The sequence below is a fragment of the Crocuta crocuta genome, unplaced genomic scaffold (genome assembly GCF_008692635.1).
Source record: "Crocuta crocuta isolate KB4526 unplaced genomic scaffold, BGI_CrCroc_1.0 scaffold233, whole genome shotgun sequence".
Taxonomy (NCBI): domain Eukaryota; kingdom Metazoa; phylum Chordata; class Mammalia; order Carnivora; family Hyaenidae; genus Crocuta; species Crocuta crocuta.
Genome location: NW_027529526.1, coordinates 4,214,094 through 4,229,734, shown reverse-complemented (window position 1 = coordinate 4,229,734; position 15,641 = coordinate 4,214,094). Strand labels below are relative to the sequence as shown.

The window sequence follows — 15,641 nt, the reverse complement described above, 5'->3', positions numbered from 1 at the left end:
GATACTACCTGGGAGCGAGGACAAGTGGAACAGAGCAGAGACACAGAAATATGAAGTCGTGGTGCCCCTGTTTGACACCTGTATTCAGCCATGCCTGAAGCCATGCTAGCTTTGCACCTTTTCAGTTACATAAGCCACTAAATCCCTTGGGGTACAGGAACCATTTAAATAGGATTTCTGTCATTTATAATCAATGAAATCTAAGTAATGCATATCTGACCTCTCTAAAGCTTTGTGGAGTTTTGTTTTGCTTTGAAGAGGGCTTTTCCCAGATGACTTCAACTCTCTGAATTATCCCCCTCCCCCCCCCCGCCGAAGACCAACCAGAAAACTTGATGCAGTTCATGTATCTGAGTGGTGTGACCCCCAGGACTGCAACAAAGAGATAATCAATATTCAACCTGTTTTAGTGTCTCCTGTATCTCTTTAGTCTATCATTGTGGAGTTGACTGAAATTCGGGGTTAAATTGAGTTTCCTCCAAACTCAATTAATTAAAATTTGTGAATTTAATTTCAATTCCAAGTTTTTATTGGGCAGTTTAACTCTTCCAGTCCTCACTTCCCAGATTTTCTTGGTTACATTAATTGGACTTTCGCCACTCCTTGCAGTAGAGTTGCAAAAATAGAGAGTCCCAGATATTACACTCTGTTTGGCAGGCATTTGAAATTCAACAGCCTGAAAAATGATCCAGTTTCTTGAGTTGTATTTATAGCTGCAGTATTTATCCCTTGGTATGTCTTATCTGACACAGTTTAAGGTCCAGACCACTTGTCTTTTCCATAGCTCTGTCCAGGGCAAGTATGCTTGCTTGGCTGATATCCCCCAGTACATCAGCTACCTGCCTTCCTGGAATTCATGCAGGGTCCAGGTTACTTCTGCAGGCTGAGAACCCCAGGTGCTCCAGACCCAGGCCTAAGGAGAGATGGCTGGCAGGGAATTTACCTCTCATCCTCCAGTGGCTCGAACCAATATAGTACACAGGTGTTGTTATTTTCACTATTAATAAACAAGTGCCCTTTTAAAGTGAATTACTTTTTAAAAAGTGTGTAATGGAGGCACCTGTGTGGCTCAGCCAGTTAAGCGTCGGACTTTGGCTCAGTTCATGATCTCATGGTTTGTGGATTCAAGCCCCTCATCGGGCTCTGTGCTGACAGCTCACAGAGCCCGGAGCCTGCTTCGGATTCTGTGTCTCCCTCTCTCTCTGTTCCTCCCCCACTCATGCTCTGTCTCTCTTTCTCACTCAAAAATAAATAAACATTAAAAAAATTTTAAATGTGGAATAAGTGCATCTAAATGATTTCATAAAGGTTTTTATCCAAATACAGAACAAATGAGGGGCGCCTGGGTGGCTTAGTCGGTTAAGCGTCCGACTTTCGCTTGGGTCATGATCTCGCGGTTCGTGGGTTCGAGCCCCGCGTCGGGCTCTGTGCTGACTGCCAGCTCAGAGCCTGGAGCCTGTTTCAGAGTCTGTGATTCCCTCTCTCTCTGACCCTCCCCTGCTCATGCTGTCTCTATCTCTCTCCTAGAAATAAATAAAACATTTAAAAAAAAAACAAATACAGAACAAATGAGTACTTTTTGCAGTTAAATATATTCTAACCCAAGGGTCATCAGGGCAGTAGGTCACATCATGAATGAACAACTGGTCTGTCCATGAATCAGAATCCTGATTATTCTTCTGCATTCATTTTATATTTGTTTTGTCCCAACTTTCCTACCTGCCCACATTATTCATTAATAACAGCAGTGTTTCTTTCATTTCCAAAAATATAGCCAAATTCTAAATGTTGCATTTCATAAAAATCCAGCCTCATTTATTCTTTTCATATAATAACACTTATGATAATGCTGAGTTTTTATTAAAATATGTGTGTAATAATACTTGAAAATAGAATTATTAATAATATTCAAATAAAATAATTTACTAAATATTCTTGCTTATTTAGACCTAATTTGGGTATATAATCATTTCCATTAGCAGATTATTATTAATCCAAACTCAGAAACTCAACAGATTGTTTTAAGGTTGACATTGTTTTCTTCAATCTAACTTGTTGGGTTTAATTAACAATATAGGTCATACTTAAGACTGTTAGAACATCCAACTATTATTTCCTGAGCATGAAAAAGGCTAAATTATTCTTGTACATACTTTATGCTCCTAGTATTGATTATTGTCACTTAAAAACATCTTTTGTTGTATTGATGATAGTAGTGTAGACAAAATATCAATACAGATAGAAAGAATATTGCCAAAGAGGGAGAGACCAGTATTTTGCTGGTTAGTGACGTTAGTTTCTTTGACAGGCTTCTTGAGAAATGAATATGTCAGATTCTATTGCAAATACTCTGAGTGGCTCACTTACTCTCTCACTTTCTATGTATGTATATCAATCTATTTATCTATCCATATATATCTATCTATAGACATATTTGCATATATAATATATGTATATAGATAGGAATTTAGCTGGTTTGAACACTTCCAGAAATAACTGGACTGTCCCTGAGAGGAAGAAAAGGAGCTGCTTCTCAGGATCTTGTAGTGATTGCTACTCACCATTTGTTCTAGGGTCCTTGGTAGATCAGTAAGCTTCCTGCCCGCAGCTCCCTCTCCAGGGATCCCTGGAGCATGGTAATCACATGCTGGTAATGGCAGGAACGGGAAAAAGACCTGGGGCTTCATCCTCTCAGCTTAGAGCATCCAAATAAATTTCCAACACTTATACCAAAACTGCACCATGTGCAAAGCCCTATGAAGATGGAGCGGTGGTTGGAAGAGGGGCACAAGGGTCACAGAGAAGCAGAGTGCAGCAGATCATATTTTCCAAAAATAGCTACTATAACATCTCCAGTCCCAGACACTATTCAGAATCTTATTTATCACTCTCCCGCTGAGAGGTGGAGTTAATTACCGCTCCCCTTGAATTGGGTGTGGCTTTGTGACATTGACAAAGAGAGCACAGTGAGGGTGACACTGTAGGGCTTCTGGGGCTGGCCATGAGAGAAGACTGTCTCACTCCTGGGCTGCTCACCCTTGACACCCAGCCACCATGTTGTAAGGCAGCCCAAGGTGCAAGAAGAGGCCACACGTAGGTGTTCTGGCCAGTAGCTTTGACCAGCAGCTGGCATTGATGCCAAGTGTGAAAGCAAAGGAGCATCTACTTACTCCAGCCTCAGCCTTAGAGCTTCCTAGCTAAGGTCCCAGACAGTGTGGAATGAAGAGGGGCCTTCCTCTGTGCCCCATTCAATTCTATGAGTTCACAGATTTTGTGAGGATAATAAATGGTTGTTTGGGGGAAAATTGTTACTAAGCTACAGTAACCAGAACAGAACTCACAGTATGGTAGGGAGCCAGTTACAAACTCAACGATAAGGGCCAAACCTCAGAGTGAACTTGATAGAGAGCTTACATTCTCAACGAGGGCAAGATCATGCTCCCAAAGAGGAAAGATTGGTTCTTAGGTGCTGATACACAGATAGTATTTTGTGGTATTTACATTTCATGAAAGGTGGGAGGCTGTGGAAGGGATGTCTAAAGAGGTTCCTTAAGTGGTAATAGTGGTAGGAAAAAATGGTTGAGAAACTAGAGGAAAAGAAAGATTTGTTCTGGGCTGGAGAAATCTGAGAAGCAGAAGGGGACATTCTGACTAACTGGGAGATCCTGACCAGGCCACTTGACTCCTCTGTGTTTCAGTTTCTTTTTTGTGAAACAGGGGAAAGAAGACCCAATATTCAGAGCTGTGGGTCAAGGCTAAACGGAATGCTGGTAGTGTTTCTGCTCTTAGGACTTTGTCATAGTTGTCGAGGGAGACAGACTTTGAGTTGGGCCTTAAAGGAAAGATGATGATGGAAGGATATGGGGGAAGGGAAATTGAAACCGGGGCATGAACTGACCAAAAGCCCAAAGAGGTGGGGAAACATGTTAACAGTCTGATAAATCTAGAGATCTAGAAGCCATGGAGTTAGGAGAGCAGGCTTAAAAAAATAGCCAGTAGCAAAGCCTGGAGTACTTTGAACTCAAGGAGAAAGAATTCATTCTTTCATTTTTCCATAAAGACACACATTTATTAGGCACCTACTAAGTGCCAGGGCTGGCATGTGACACATGAAAAATGCAATCAGATCACCTCAGTGCAATTCTCACTTTCTGGGTAACATAAGGTTTCCCTCAGGGGTGATATTCAGGCTGAGTTCTGACGTATGGGAGGTGATGGTCGCTGGAGAGGTGAGAGAGGAGCCTCCAGGTACATGGAGACAGTTCAGAGCGTGGCATGTACAGGTGGATGTGCAGTGTGCCCGCGTCAGCAGCACGATGGGCTGTGGACCGGCGAGGTGGATCAGGGCTTGCGTGCATCAGGAAAAGCCTGCGTGAGTTTGGGCTTTGCCTTGCGTGTTTTATGCCATGACTGACTGTGAGAGGAGGACCCTCTATGCAGCAGTGACGACGGGTAGGGTGGGAATGGAGGAGGGAGCGGAAACTGGATAGACAGAGCAGGTGGCAGAGACAGAGCTCACAGTCCTTAGTGACTGAGGGGAGATGGGGCGGGGTCAGTCTTGCCTGCCAGGGGGTGGGTTTATAAAGCCTAGCAAATGAATAATCCACATATAATTCTAGGATCTAATGCCGAGGTGACAGGTGGCTCAGACACCTTCCCTGATCGCTCTCTTTACTGGGCATCTCCCTCCATCTCTCCCACTCCAAGAATCCACACACTTACTTCCTTACTGATTTATTCAATAGCTCCTTGGCTGGGTGCCAAAAAAAAATGGTAGGTGGACAATGGACAGAGGGGGACTGTGGGACAAAGGCTTAAGTGAGTCATCCTCCTGGCCTGGATCTTTCTTGGGCCTCAGTCAGGGCTGGGCACCAGGGCTGAGCCAGAGCAGGAAATTACAGTGTTGGAACTGTCAGAGGCCACTGTCCCTCCAGCCCTGAGTTCTCCCTCAGTGATACAGCCCGTGACACCCGGTGGTACTCGGGGTGGAGACCCGGGGCCACACCACTACAGGCAATCCCCAGAGGCTACCAGGAGCCGTGTGCAACAAATACATCGGCTGCCTTTAGAATTAGAATGACTGTGCATTCTGGCACTGCCATTTAATCTCTGTGTGACACTAGGTCACATGCGGACAAAAATTCTTAACGCCTCCATCCCATGGTGTACTGTCGACTAAGAAGACGCGGATAATTGTTATCAGAGTGTTTTGTGTGCCAGCCCCTGCTGCTCAGCGGGGCCCACGTGGTGCTGTCCTATTCACGTCTTGAGGAAGCGAGACTCCAGAGCACTCATAAGGGGAGGAGCTGTTACTACTTGGACCATGGGTTTCTTTGGTCAAAGCAGGAGAGAATACTAAGTAAACACCTTGCACGGTCACCGCCTTGCTCTTCTCAGCAGGTGAAGCCGTTGCGTTTCCCTCTCTTCCCACGAGGAGTGCCCAGGGGTCAGGCCTCTGAGTACCCCTTGACCCTGGGCTGAGTGGAGAATATTCTTAGACCCTTTAATGTCAAAGGAAGAGTAGGGGAAGCCGATAAAACTTCCTCTTTCTGGTCTGTCCTTTCGATACCCACAGGAAGGACAGAGCGGTGGCTCTAGGTTTGGAAACTTGACCATCCTATAGTGTGGGTCCTTCTCAAAGTGTGGGGACTCTCACTGCTCTCATGACTGGCTGGGAAAAACCATCACACTGACTGACTGACTCCCACAAAATGAACAAAGATGTTTTTACTAAAATTTTCTTCAAATAAAGAGACTAGAACGAAGGTATTCCCACAGCCTCCCTTGTCCCTACCATCTAAGACCCTGATAATCACAGGCATCTATACCTCACACGGAGACCGAGTTGCCACCATTCACACATTAATTCCACAATCAGCACGGAGCACTTACTATATGCCAAGCACTGTGCTGGAAGCTGGGAGGGCCAAGGCACAGTCCTTGGTTTTAGTAGCTCGTCACCTAGCAGAAAAGATAGACACAGAAACCAATTATTACAGTGCAGGAAACTTGCTCCTAGAGATCCTTTCATCACGCCCTGGGAGTCCCGAGGAAGAGGCTGAAACTGTCTGGCAGATGGGGCAAGGCCTGGCGAGGTGGTGGTATCTGGGGTGAGGCTTGAGAGATGAGTGGGAATTCCCCAAACAGAAAAGGGGAGAGACGTATCCACGTGAAAGAGAAGTAAGAACCCCAGGGACGTGGACAGGCTGAGGGGTGCGAGGGCAGGGTGAGAAGCTGCAGGCGTGTTGGGCAGAAAACGAGGCCAGCAGGTGTGCAGAGGCTGGACTGTGTGGGGAGAAATTTGGATTTGGCCCGGTCAGTTATGGAGAGCCAGGAGATTTTAGGAGAGGAGGAAAGAGGGGAGACCGAGCAGATCTGTGTTTTAGAAAGAAGACCCTAGGCAGTGGCACGGAGGCCCTGGGAAGGAGAAAACCTGTGGCCAGGGGCCAGCTGGGAGGAGGGTTGCGTAACCACATCTGCGATCAGGTTCTGAACTTGGACCCCAAGCAAGCCCCTCGCTTTGCTCAACCAGTGACACCAATGCTCCCTGCCCCCCAAGCCCCAGGCTCAGACATCCTCTGATCGACAGAGGCAGGCTCTATTCATTGCACTCTGTGTGCAGGCCTGTTTTCCGCATGCTATTTAATTCCCCCAACAACCGTGAGAGGTAGGGATTATCACCCCATTTTCCAGAGGATGAAACACCCGAGTTACTTGGGGAAGATCACACAGCCGCCAAGTGGCAGGGCTGGGTTGGTGTGACCCGACAGCATTGCCCTGTGTTTACCCGGCCTTTGAAGAACCCACGGGGCAGGAGGGAGGGAGGGCCACGGAAAGTTAGGCGTTCAGGACTTCCAACCGCTGTGCCCAACTTATGATTTGATTGTGATAAGGAAAAGTTCCACAAATCCTCGTCTTTTCTCTAATGACTCAGTTTTCATAGGAAACACCAAAAAAGAAGTTACTGGGCCCCCCTCCTCTCTCTCACCCTTTGTTTCTCTCTCCGGGTGTTGGTAACTAACCTCTGGCATCCACAGCACTGGCTTGGCTGGTTTGGCCAGTCTCCTTGCAGGGCTGGCTCACTTCGGCCCACTACCCCACCTCCATCCCTTAGACGCTCAGAAGGTGGTATCGTTTGGAGCAGAGTTTCACTCCCAGTCCAGCTCTAGTCTGCACCACAGGGTGGGGGCTCTCCTTCTCCTCCGAGGCAGAAGCGACTGAGAATCAGCCAAACGCTCCCCACCACCGCGGAGGCAAAGTTCCAGAAAGGCAGCATTTTCCACTCTTCGCTGCTGGGCTTGCGGAGGCTGGTGTCAGATGCGAGGCTGGCCCTTGAGATTTGATCATGCCCCGGGATGCTGGGAGCTTTGATAAACTTTTTCGCTGTCACGCAGAAGTCAGGCAAATAGGAAGTGTCATTCTCATCTTCTCTGGACAGAAATCCACCTTGGATCCTGTTCCTCCCGTCTCCATCCACAAGCATTTCCTGCTCCGGCAGCATATGCTCCATGATGAAAACAGCAACGGCGGGCAAATCTTTCCAGGCTCCAAGGGGTTTGAAGGCTTTCTGGGACCTACGTCCCAGGAGGGCAGGAGCAAGGGCAGGGAGCGGGGGAGCTCTGCAGGCTCCGGCGGCAGGTGAGGGGGCGGCAAGCCCGGGGCTTCCCGGGCTCCGTGGTGGGAGCACTTGGCAGGACACAGACAAGGCCGTACACAGAGGTCATAAAACAAAATTTATCTTTAATTTGTAAGTGTCAACAGCAGTACAAAAGATGGAGTGATGACGACTAGATTAAGGGTAGAGAGGACAGTCTTGAGGTAAATGAGCATAAATAGGCAGTTCTTATAGACACTCCCCTGAGGGGCCTGGGCCCCTTCATGGCATATACATTATCACCCAAAGATGGCATGTTTAACATATCAGGAAAGCACCTTGTGCAAAAAGAAAAAAAAAAGTAGCTAAGGTGCCAACGAACACCAGGATAGATAAAGACAGTGTGTCTTTCAATTTTGTCTTTTCCCTTAATTATGAGGCAGAGGAGGGGAAGACTTTGAAAAGTACCACTGAAAGATTATTCAATGTTGAGTTTTATCTCACGTCAATACTGCACAACGAAATCCAAGAAATGTGTGGATGCAACAAAGCTAAGAACAATGATTCATTCCTTTAAATTTGAAGAGATTCTTTTTTTCCCCCCCATTTCTTTAATCCTTAGCAAACTTTTTTTTCCATGATCAAGAGGAGAGTGTGAGAGAGATGTGATGGCAACCCTTAAGGTCATTTAAAAACTTTACACTGGACTGTACAAGATTTTTTTTTTGATAAATTATTTACATTTTCAGACTTTCAAACATATTCAAAGCAGCAATAGACACTAGTTTTTATGGTTTTTGTTTTTTTTTTCTAATTGCCCAAATAGTTACCAGCCATGGGCCAAGTAGGTACCTGTGTTATACATAGAATTTCTACAAAGAAAATCTGCAGTTAAATTTGCTCAAGGGTGTAGTGAATGCCCTTAGCATCTTAAGGGCCACACCCGCAGTGTTGCACAGTACCTTGACAACAAGCCGCAGTTGCCCCAACAGCCCTACACAAACTTTACACTTGGAAACAGCAGCCAGCATGTCAGTCCAGCATGTCAGTGAATTGTGCTGATTAAATTAACATAGAATACAATCTCACAATATATATCACAAACAAATTACAAGGTCGGGAAATAAAAGAGTTACAGTAAGATAAGTTATGTAGTAACAGCTTATAAGCTTGTCTAAGGTAATAAAAATTTTACATGGCAAATACAATAATGAATGAACATAAAATGCTAAGCATTCTAATTTGCTACAAGCTGGAGAAGGGTACAATAAAGACTGCACTTTAAAAAAAAAAAAAAGCAAAAACACGTATGACAAAGGAAGACGAACGGAGAATGCACATGAGCAGATCTGCAATGTGCAGCATACAAAACAGTTAAATATTTGCACATTCCCCATACTCCAAGAGCACCAGCACTGAGGCCTCACCTTATGCTTGTGGTTCTTCAGGAATAAGAAACTACTGAGCAAGATATGTCACTGAGTTGCTGTCAAGCGTTCATATAGCCACGGACACCAGTTGGAAGAGTATCTGCACTAAGCGTTACCTTTCTGTCCCCCACCCCCCTCTCTAGCCCTGCCCCAAAGGTACCAGCATTCCCCATACTTGTTCATGAGCTTTTAGAAAGCAATCTGTCCCCATAAGGAAAGATGGGATGGGGATGAAAAGGAAATGTGTTTGCATATCAATATTTGCAATGATATTAGCAGAAGGTTACACTCAACAGTATATGGCATCAGAAACAGAACATAATCGGCAGGAGTAACAGATAGAAGTTGTTTATTAAGGAAGAAGACATGTCGGGGGCAGATGGCTTAAGGAAATGATGCAGGTGCTTCTGTAAAGGGACAGATGAGGTCATACATTATTATTATACTTTGAGAAGTGAGCTTCAGTGCCAACTCAGTCCTTAGACAAACGTGTACAAAATCAGGCAAGGCTACAGCAACCAATTTTGTCATTTTCTCATTAGAAAGGAAGACCCAGTAATAATTTCAATACATTCCTCTAGCTGCATTCGTTGTAGTCGTTGGCACTTGGAACAGGACTTCTCGTATGGTTTAAAACTACTAAGTGATTCTTTTTCCTTTCCCTAATGAGTAGGTCAGGGTCAGCTTTTTGCAAAATGAGTAAATTGAGAGAAGCAGTCTCTGCCTGTGGTGTTCAAGTGACCAGGCCGCCTTCCTACTGGGGGTAGATGGGCTTCCTCGGAACAATCCCTGCTTTCAGCTAGTGCCTGTGCTCCTGGCTCGGGAGGCTGTGCTCTGAAGCAGCAGCCTGGCTTCGTAAGGAAAAGAAAGAAGCCTTTAATTTCAGCCCTAGAGTGATCACACCCTTTTCAAACACCCCAGGCTCCAGTGGGGCTAATGTGCAGGGGAGGCCAGAATTTGACAAGCTCAACAGCACTGTGAGCCCACACCTGAATTTAGAACTTGGCCTGGGAGACTGTCAGGACCCCGGCATATCGAATCAGGCCTGAGGACAAGGCTGGCGAGTATCAAATACCAAATGAAGCAAACTGATGTGCTCCTGAATACACGTGAAAACGACATAACTTTCTTACCTTCCTGGAGAAGGTACTGTGTTGCCTCTGCCAAGGAAATAGAGAAACTGCCTCCCTGGCTGCTCCTGTCCATGGATTGACCTTTTCTTTCTCTCTCCGTTTCTTTCTCTCCCTTCCTTCCTTTCTCTGCCTTCCTTCCTTCTTTTTGTTTTCTTCCTTCCTTTGTTCCTCCCTTTCCTTCCTTCCTATCCCATTTTTTTAGGAGAGGATTGTGTGCCAGTGTCCCTAATTCTAAGTGACAAGGAAAATCCTGATCCTGTAAATTCTTTAACAAAACATGGAGATGATTTTTCTTTGATTTGAAGATACTGTGAAATAGAAAGCACTGAAAACAGTTGATTAGCATTCTTTAATCTAATTGGCATGGTAGGACTTTAATGGTCAATCTCGAAGGCATTCATGCTTCTTGCTACTAAATGGTCACAGAACTACCTTATAAGATTTATGTGGATTTTCAAAAGCAAATTGACTCTTCCCCAGCTGTAATGGAAATTTAGTATATTCAATTCATCGACTTTCTATAAGAAAAAAATAAGTAAAAGTCTGAGTCTGTGGACAATGGGTTCTAAACTGCCTGGGAACCTGAATGAAAGGTTTTACTTCCCCAGCTGCAGGTGGAACACTGCTTTCTCACTGTGGCTGCTAATCCACTGTCCCCATGAGGTACAGTGACTCATCACCTTCTAGTCTGGACCAGCGTACATGGAGAGAGAACAAAAAGGAAATACATAACTTATATCTCACTACGTATTCATGAACCAAAAATAAATTCTATTTCTATGTTATATTTACACAATTAGAAAAATCTAAAATGAGATGGTAGAATCATAAGAACTTTGTTTAAGCCCCACTGAAAATAAAACGAAGTGATCCCTATGATTGTCATTCTTAATTTCCATGGATATTTAGAGCCAAACTTGGCTAATAAATAGAGTAAACTGCTTATGCACAGAATTTAGATTCAAATACAGCATCGCCATTTGACCCAATGAAAGAGACGTTTACAATCAGATCATTCCTGAATAGCCTTTCGCTTTTAAGAACATGGCCAGAAGTGACTGCACCCCAGTACTGAGGCAGAGCTGGAGCTAAAACAAAGTGTTCATACACACATGTATTTTGCATAAATAAATGAAATAACAAGACATAAAAATGACTCAAATCCGGCAACTGTGAGGCAAGCCCACACGAGTCGAAACAGATGACTTTTGTTCGTGTAGTTTTCGTACAAGTTTCACATTAGTCAGAAGTGATAAAAAATACCATTTATATCCAGTGCTTATAACACTTACGAAACAACATCTGTGAGTGTGTGTGTTTTTTGTTGTTTTTTTTTTCTTTTTCTCTTTTTTTTTTTTAACTACAAGCAAAATCAAGTTTCAGTCCTAAAGAACAGTCCTTTGTTCTCCACCAGCCCAGAATATTATTTTGGCATGGTCATAAAAACAAACAAAATTAACCTACTACTCTAAATGTTTGCCTTTGTGCAAAATTAATTACATACAATACAATGCTAGCCATACAGCACTCTACCTATGCGACAAAATAAAAAAGGAGGAGAGAGGGGGAGAGAGCAAACATAAGAGTCTGAGAGAAAGAGAAAAAGACGTGAGAATGAAGTGAGGAGGAGAGGTATATATAATCAACAGAAATCAGTAAAACAATAATAAATATCCATTTTTGAGAAAAAAATGACCTCCTCCTCGTTTGAAATAAATGTACAAAAACAAAGTTCCAATCCCCAACCAATACTAAGAACAAAACATTCCTATCAGTACCTTAATCAGCTTATGGAGAGCACTCCCAGCTAATGACATAGCCAGTAACGTCTTGGCTAGACCTATTTATTGCTATTAGGTATGGCCTTGAGCACTCTTTAAATAAATATGAAGGTACACTATTTTCTTCCAAGTGACAAAATGGCTCAAGAAATCTGATGGGGCCGTTCCTATGTCCTGGTGATCAGATTCTGGGTTGTCCCATGAGGTGAACTATCCCATTAACTGACATTTTCCCACTGAACCTCTCCGGGTGAGGCCCCTACCCCCACCCAACAGTCAGTCAGTCCTGGTTTCAGGAAGGTCAAAATGGCATGGCCGAGCTCCCTGTAGTTAGGAGATGGGGAAAGAAACCTCACTGCCTCCCAGCCCATCAGCACATCTCCAGAGAAATCCCTGTGTGACCAGTGCAGTTAATCTGGTTCACAGGGAGGTATGACCCCACCCCCACCCCCGCATGTGGACACGGATGGAGGGAGTGAGCCAGAGGAGCTCAGCCACTGCCCCAGAAGTTGTCCGTTCCCCAGACTTAACAGTAGGAACATCCCATATAGGGAATGTATTTCCCCTCCTTCTCCTTCCCTATGATTTTCTTTCATTCTCTGGATGTATCATGACTATTTGCCTCTATCTTTGCCTTGAGGCTGTCATGTGGCTTCTTGCATCCTGGGGATTTTGCAAAAAACTCCCTAGATGCACCAGATGTGACAAGGCAACTCCGTGCAAAGGTGCCAGCCCATGACAGCATCACTGTAGCCTCCTCCCTGGTCCACAACTTTGGGTTTTGGGTTTGGCTGCAGGACTCTCCTGCCTGGCGGTTACCACTGCTGACCCTTGCTGCTGAATGGCATTTAGGGGAAACACCGCTGATGCAGAGCCTACCACTGCTGCTCAACTGAATTAGAGGGGAATTCTGGCAAAGGATTTGAGGTCACAGATAACCTCAGTGGCATATCTGTTGAAGTGTAAGACCTTACACCTGGATCCAAATACCCTGCAGCCAGATATGCATTTATATTGAAAAACAATAGAAGTATTGAATAGTATCCTATTTCAGATATGTGTCCAGGTGCTCTGGGGACATAAAATCGCTGTGTATATCTTTTGTATCCAGCAGGAGAAGGAGGTGAAATGGGCTGAAAAGGTCTTCAGGAAAGGAGGGTGAAAAACAAGAATTATTAAATTAATGCCACAAACATTTTTTTTTTCAAATAAATAGTATGTATGTGGACCCTTGACATTCTGGAATGAATAATTTAAGAGAAAATGTGTTAAGACTGAATGTCAGGGTTAAAAGGCAAAGGGATAATGGATGTAGTGAGAGGTGGTCTCAGGCAGAGAAGACCACCAGGTTGGTGTCTGGTGCGGTGATCGCTCTGGTGCGCGCAGCGTAACGCGTCACACGCGGATGGCACGTCAAGAGGCAAACACAATTGGGTACCTGCACTGTGGCAACCTTGTTCATTCCTTACAATATCTTGTCTCCAGATTCCTGAGTACTTTACCATTTTCTGGAAAAAAAAAAATGTCTGGTTTGCTGTTGTATCTTAAGATGCCAAAGATTGTCTAAGACTTTGCAGTGTCTCCTTTAAGACTTCCAAAATATTAAGATTCAAAAGTTATGAAAAAGTTTGGCACATTCAAAGTTTAACTCTACAACGTGGAAACAATGGAATTCCGAGGCCTTTTGAATATGCTCTGCACGCAGCTGCGCATGCTGTGGACTGGTTCTGTTTCACGATAGGAAATCCTTAGTTGTTCTCTAAAATAATTCAGAATAAAAACACATTCACAACCTGTAGGCCGGCACAGCATACCTGAGTGAGAATGTTTAACCCCATCTAAAACAGTAACTTAAACCTTTATCAACATCCAAAAGAAAAAAAAATAAAAAGTAAGACAAAAATATAAGACTTGTAAGACAGCTATGGGTTGAGATAAGTTTTCAAGTCCTGGTGTCTCATATTTAATATGTCTTCACCTAAATTAAAAAAACAACAACAACAACAATAACAATAACGACAAAAACTCAAGTTCATGAAAAATCAGGAAAAACTTAATCTGTTTCACACTTTACGAAACAATTAAGACCATTCTGCTGATGTAATTGTGGAGCCACAAATGCATGCGGGCTCTTTAAGAACTTTTTGTCGGGGGAGGGGAGGTGAAATGTCAAAGTATTTTAATTCAGCAAACAAACACTCCTCAGTTGGCACTGACAGCTTCCGGGGCTTCATTTTCACTGCTATAGTCTGATTTGGGGTCATCTTCATAGTCGTCATACATTTCCATTTCATCCTCTCCATTAATCATTTCATTTCCAGCTAGGCTTCCGCCGTCTGTCTTCATACCATAAGTGCTCTGGATGACCGGGAGGCTGGGCTCTGGGCTGGCCGAGGTGCTAGAGCAGTCAGATGTCATCTGAGGTGATGGTGTGGTAGTTGCCATAGTAATAGCACCAGGATACACAACACCTGTTCCTGTGGTGATTGGAATCTGAGGCTGCTGCCTGTATAGATTCAAAAAATAAAATGAAACGGGGAAATATCTATATGCATGTTCTTCCATGTGGCATTGGAATTCATCTCCCACACATTCCAAAAGGGGGCTCTGTTGGCATTCTAAGCAAATGACAAAATGTGACCAAGGTGCTCCCTGGAGGAGTCCTGCAAATCTCCTGGGCATTAAGCAATACAATCGAGCGACTCATTGATGGTTTTAAAACCTAAAAGCAGGGTTCTTATAACATTACAAATATGGCAAATCTCGACTAACGAATTGACATTTGAGTGCATTTCAAACAATGCACTTAAGATCATTTCTTAAGATCTCCCAGGATGTTAAAAGAAACAGACCAGACCGGTAGCATAAGACATATTTTAATGACACTGTTAAGCAGGCTTGTGCCTCCATCTTGGTTTGAGAGCTGTACAATGGGAAGATCAAGATGAGAAAGGATCAAGTATGTCCCAGGGAGTCAGATTTAGCAAGTCATATATTTGGTATCCATGCAAATGTCTACCTATTTCTGTGGCTGAATTTGTAAGGACGCTCCTTTAAGGAGCTTCTATTTTCATTATCATGGAAGGGGAAAGATCGATCGTGTGGGATGTCATTACCCTCTGAGGCCCTGGGCTGGAGCTGGGTTGGAGGAGGCAGGAGTGAAATGCAGGGACGGCCCTGCAACCCATCAGAATAACAGATCAGATCGCAGTGGGTACCAAGGCCAGGTCACAATGGGACTCTAGTTCAAATACACTTACCAAACCCTTTATGAAGGTCAGTTTCTTCCTCTACAGGGACACATGGCTATCTGCTTCTCAATTTCCCTTGAGGCATTGTAAGGGGTTGAAAGAACTGAAGACATACTACATAGCTTAGACACTATGACTGAAACAGTATTCTCATGGTTGAGTATTTACCAACTGTTCCTCGACCTTAATGGACAATAATTACAGCTTGAACTCATTTCAAAATATCATTGTAACTATTCATTCTGAGCTTCAGTTTCCAGTATTGATGAGACCTGGGGTCAGGGAAGTCTTGGAAGGTCCTTTCACCTTTTAACACTCATGACTTCAGGCGAGTCTGTCACTGGAATGGTTCTTATGGACCCTCTAAAGTATCATTGAAACTTTCTATCCACCTCAGCCTAACAGAAAAATACGCTCAATCTATAAAGGAGTGGCTCAGTTACCAGCTATTC

General features: G+C 44.1%; 1 protein-coding gene across 2 annotated transcripts in view; it reads right to left on the bottom strand.

Moving 5' to 3' along the window:
* Positions 1 to 14,019: 14,019 nt before the first annotated feature.
* Positions 14,020 to 15,641, bottom strand: part of SOX6 (SRY-box transcription factor 6) — a 489,234-nt gene continuing 487,612 nt past the window's right edge. For both annotated transcript variants that reach the window (XM_077761053.1, XM_077761054.1), the window contains one exon: positions 14,020 to 14,444. In XM_077761053.1, the coding sequence (XP_077617179.1) occupies positions 14,141 to 14,444 (304 nt within the window). In that variant the 3' untranslated portion in view covers positions 14,020 to 14,140. The remainder of the gene's footprint in view (positions 14,445 to 15,641) is intronic.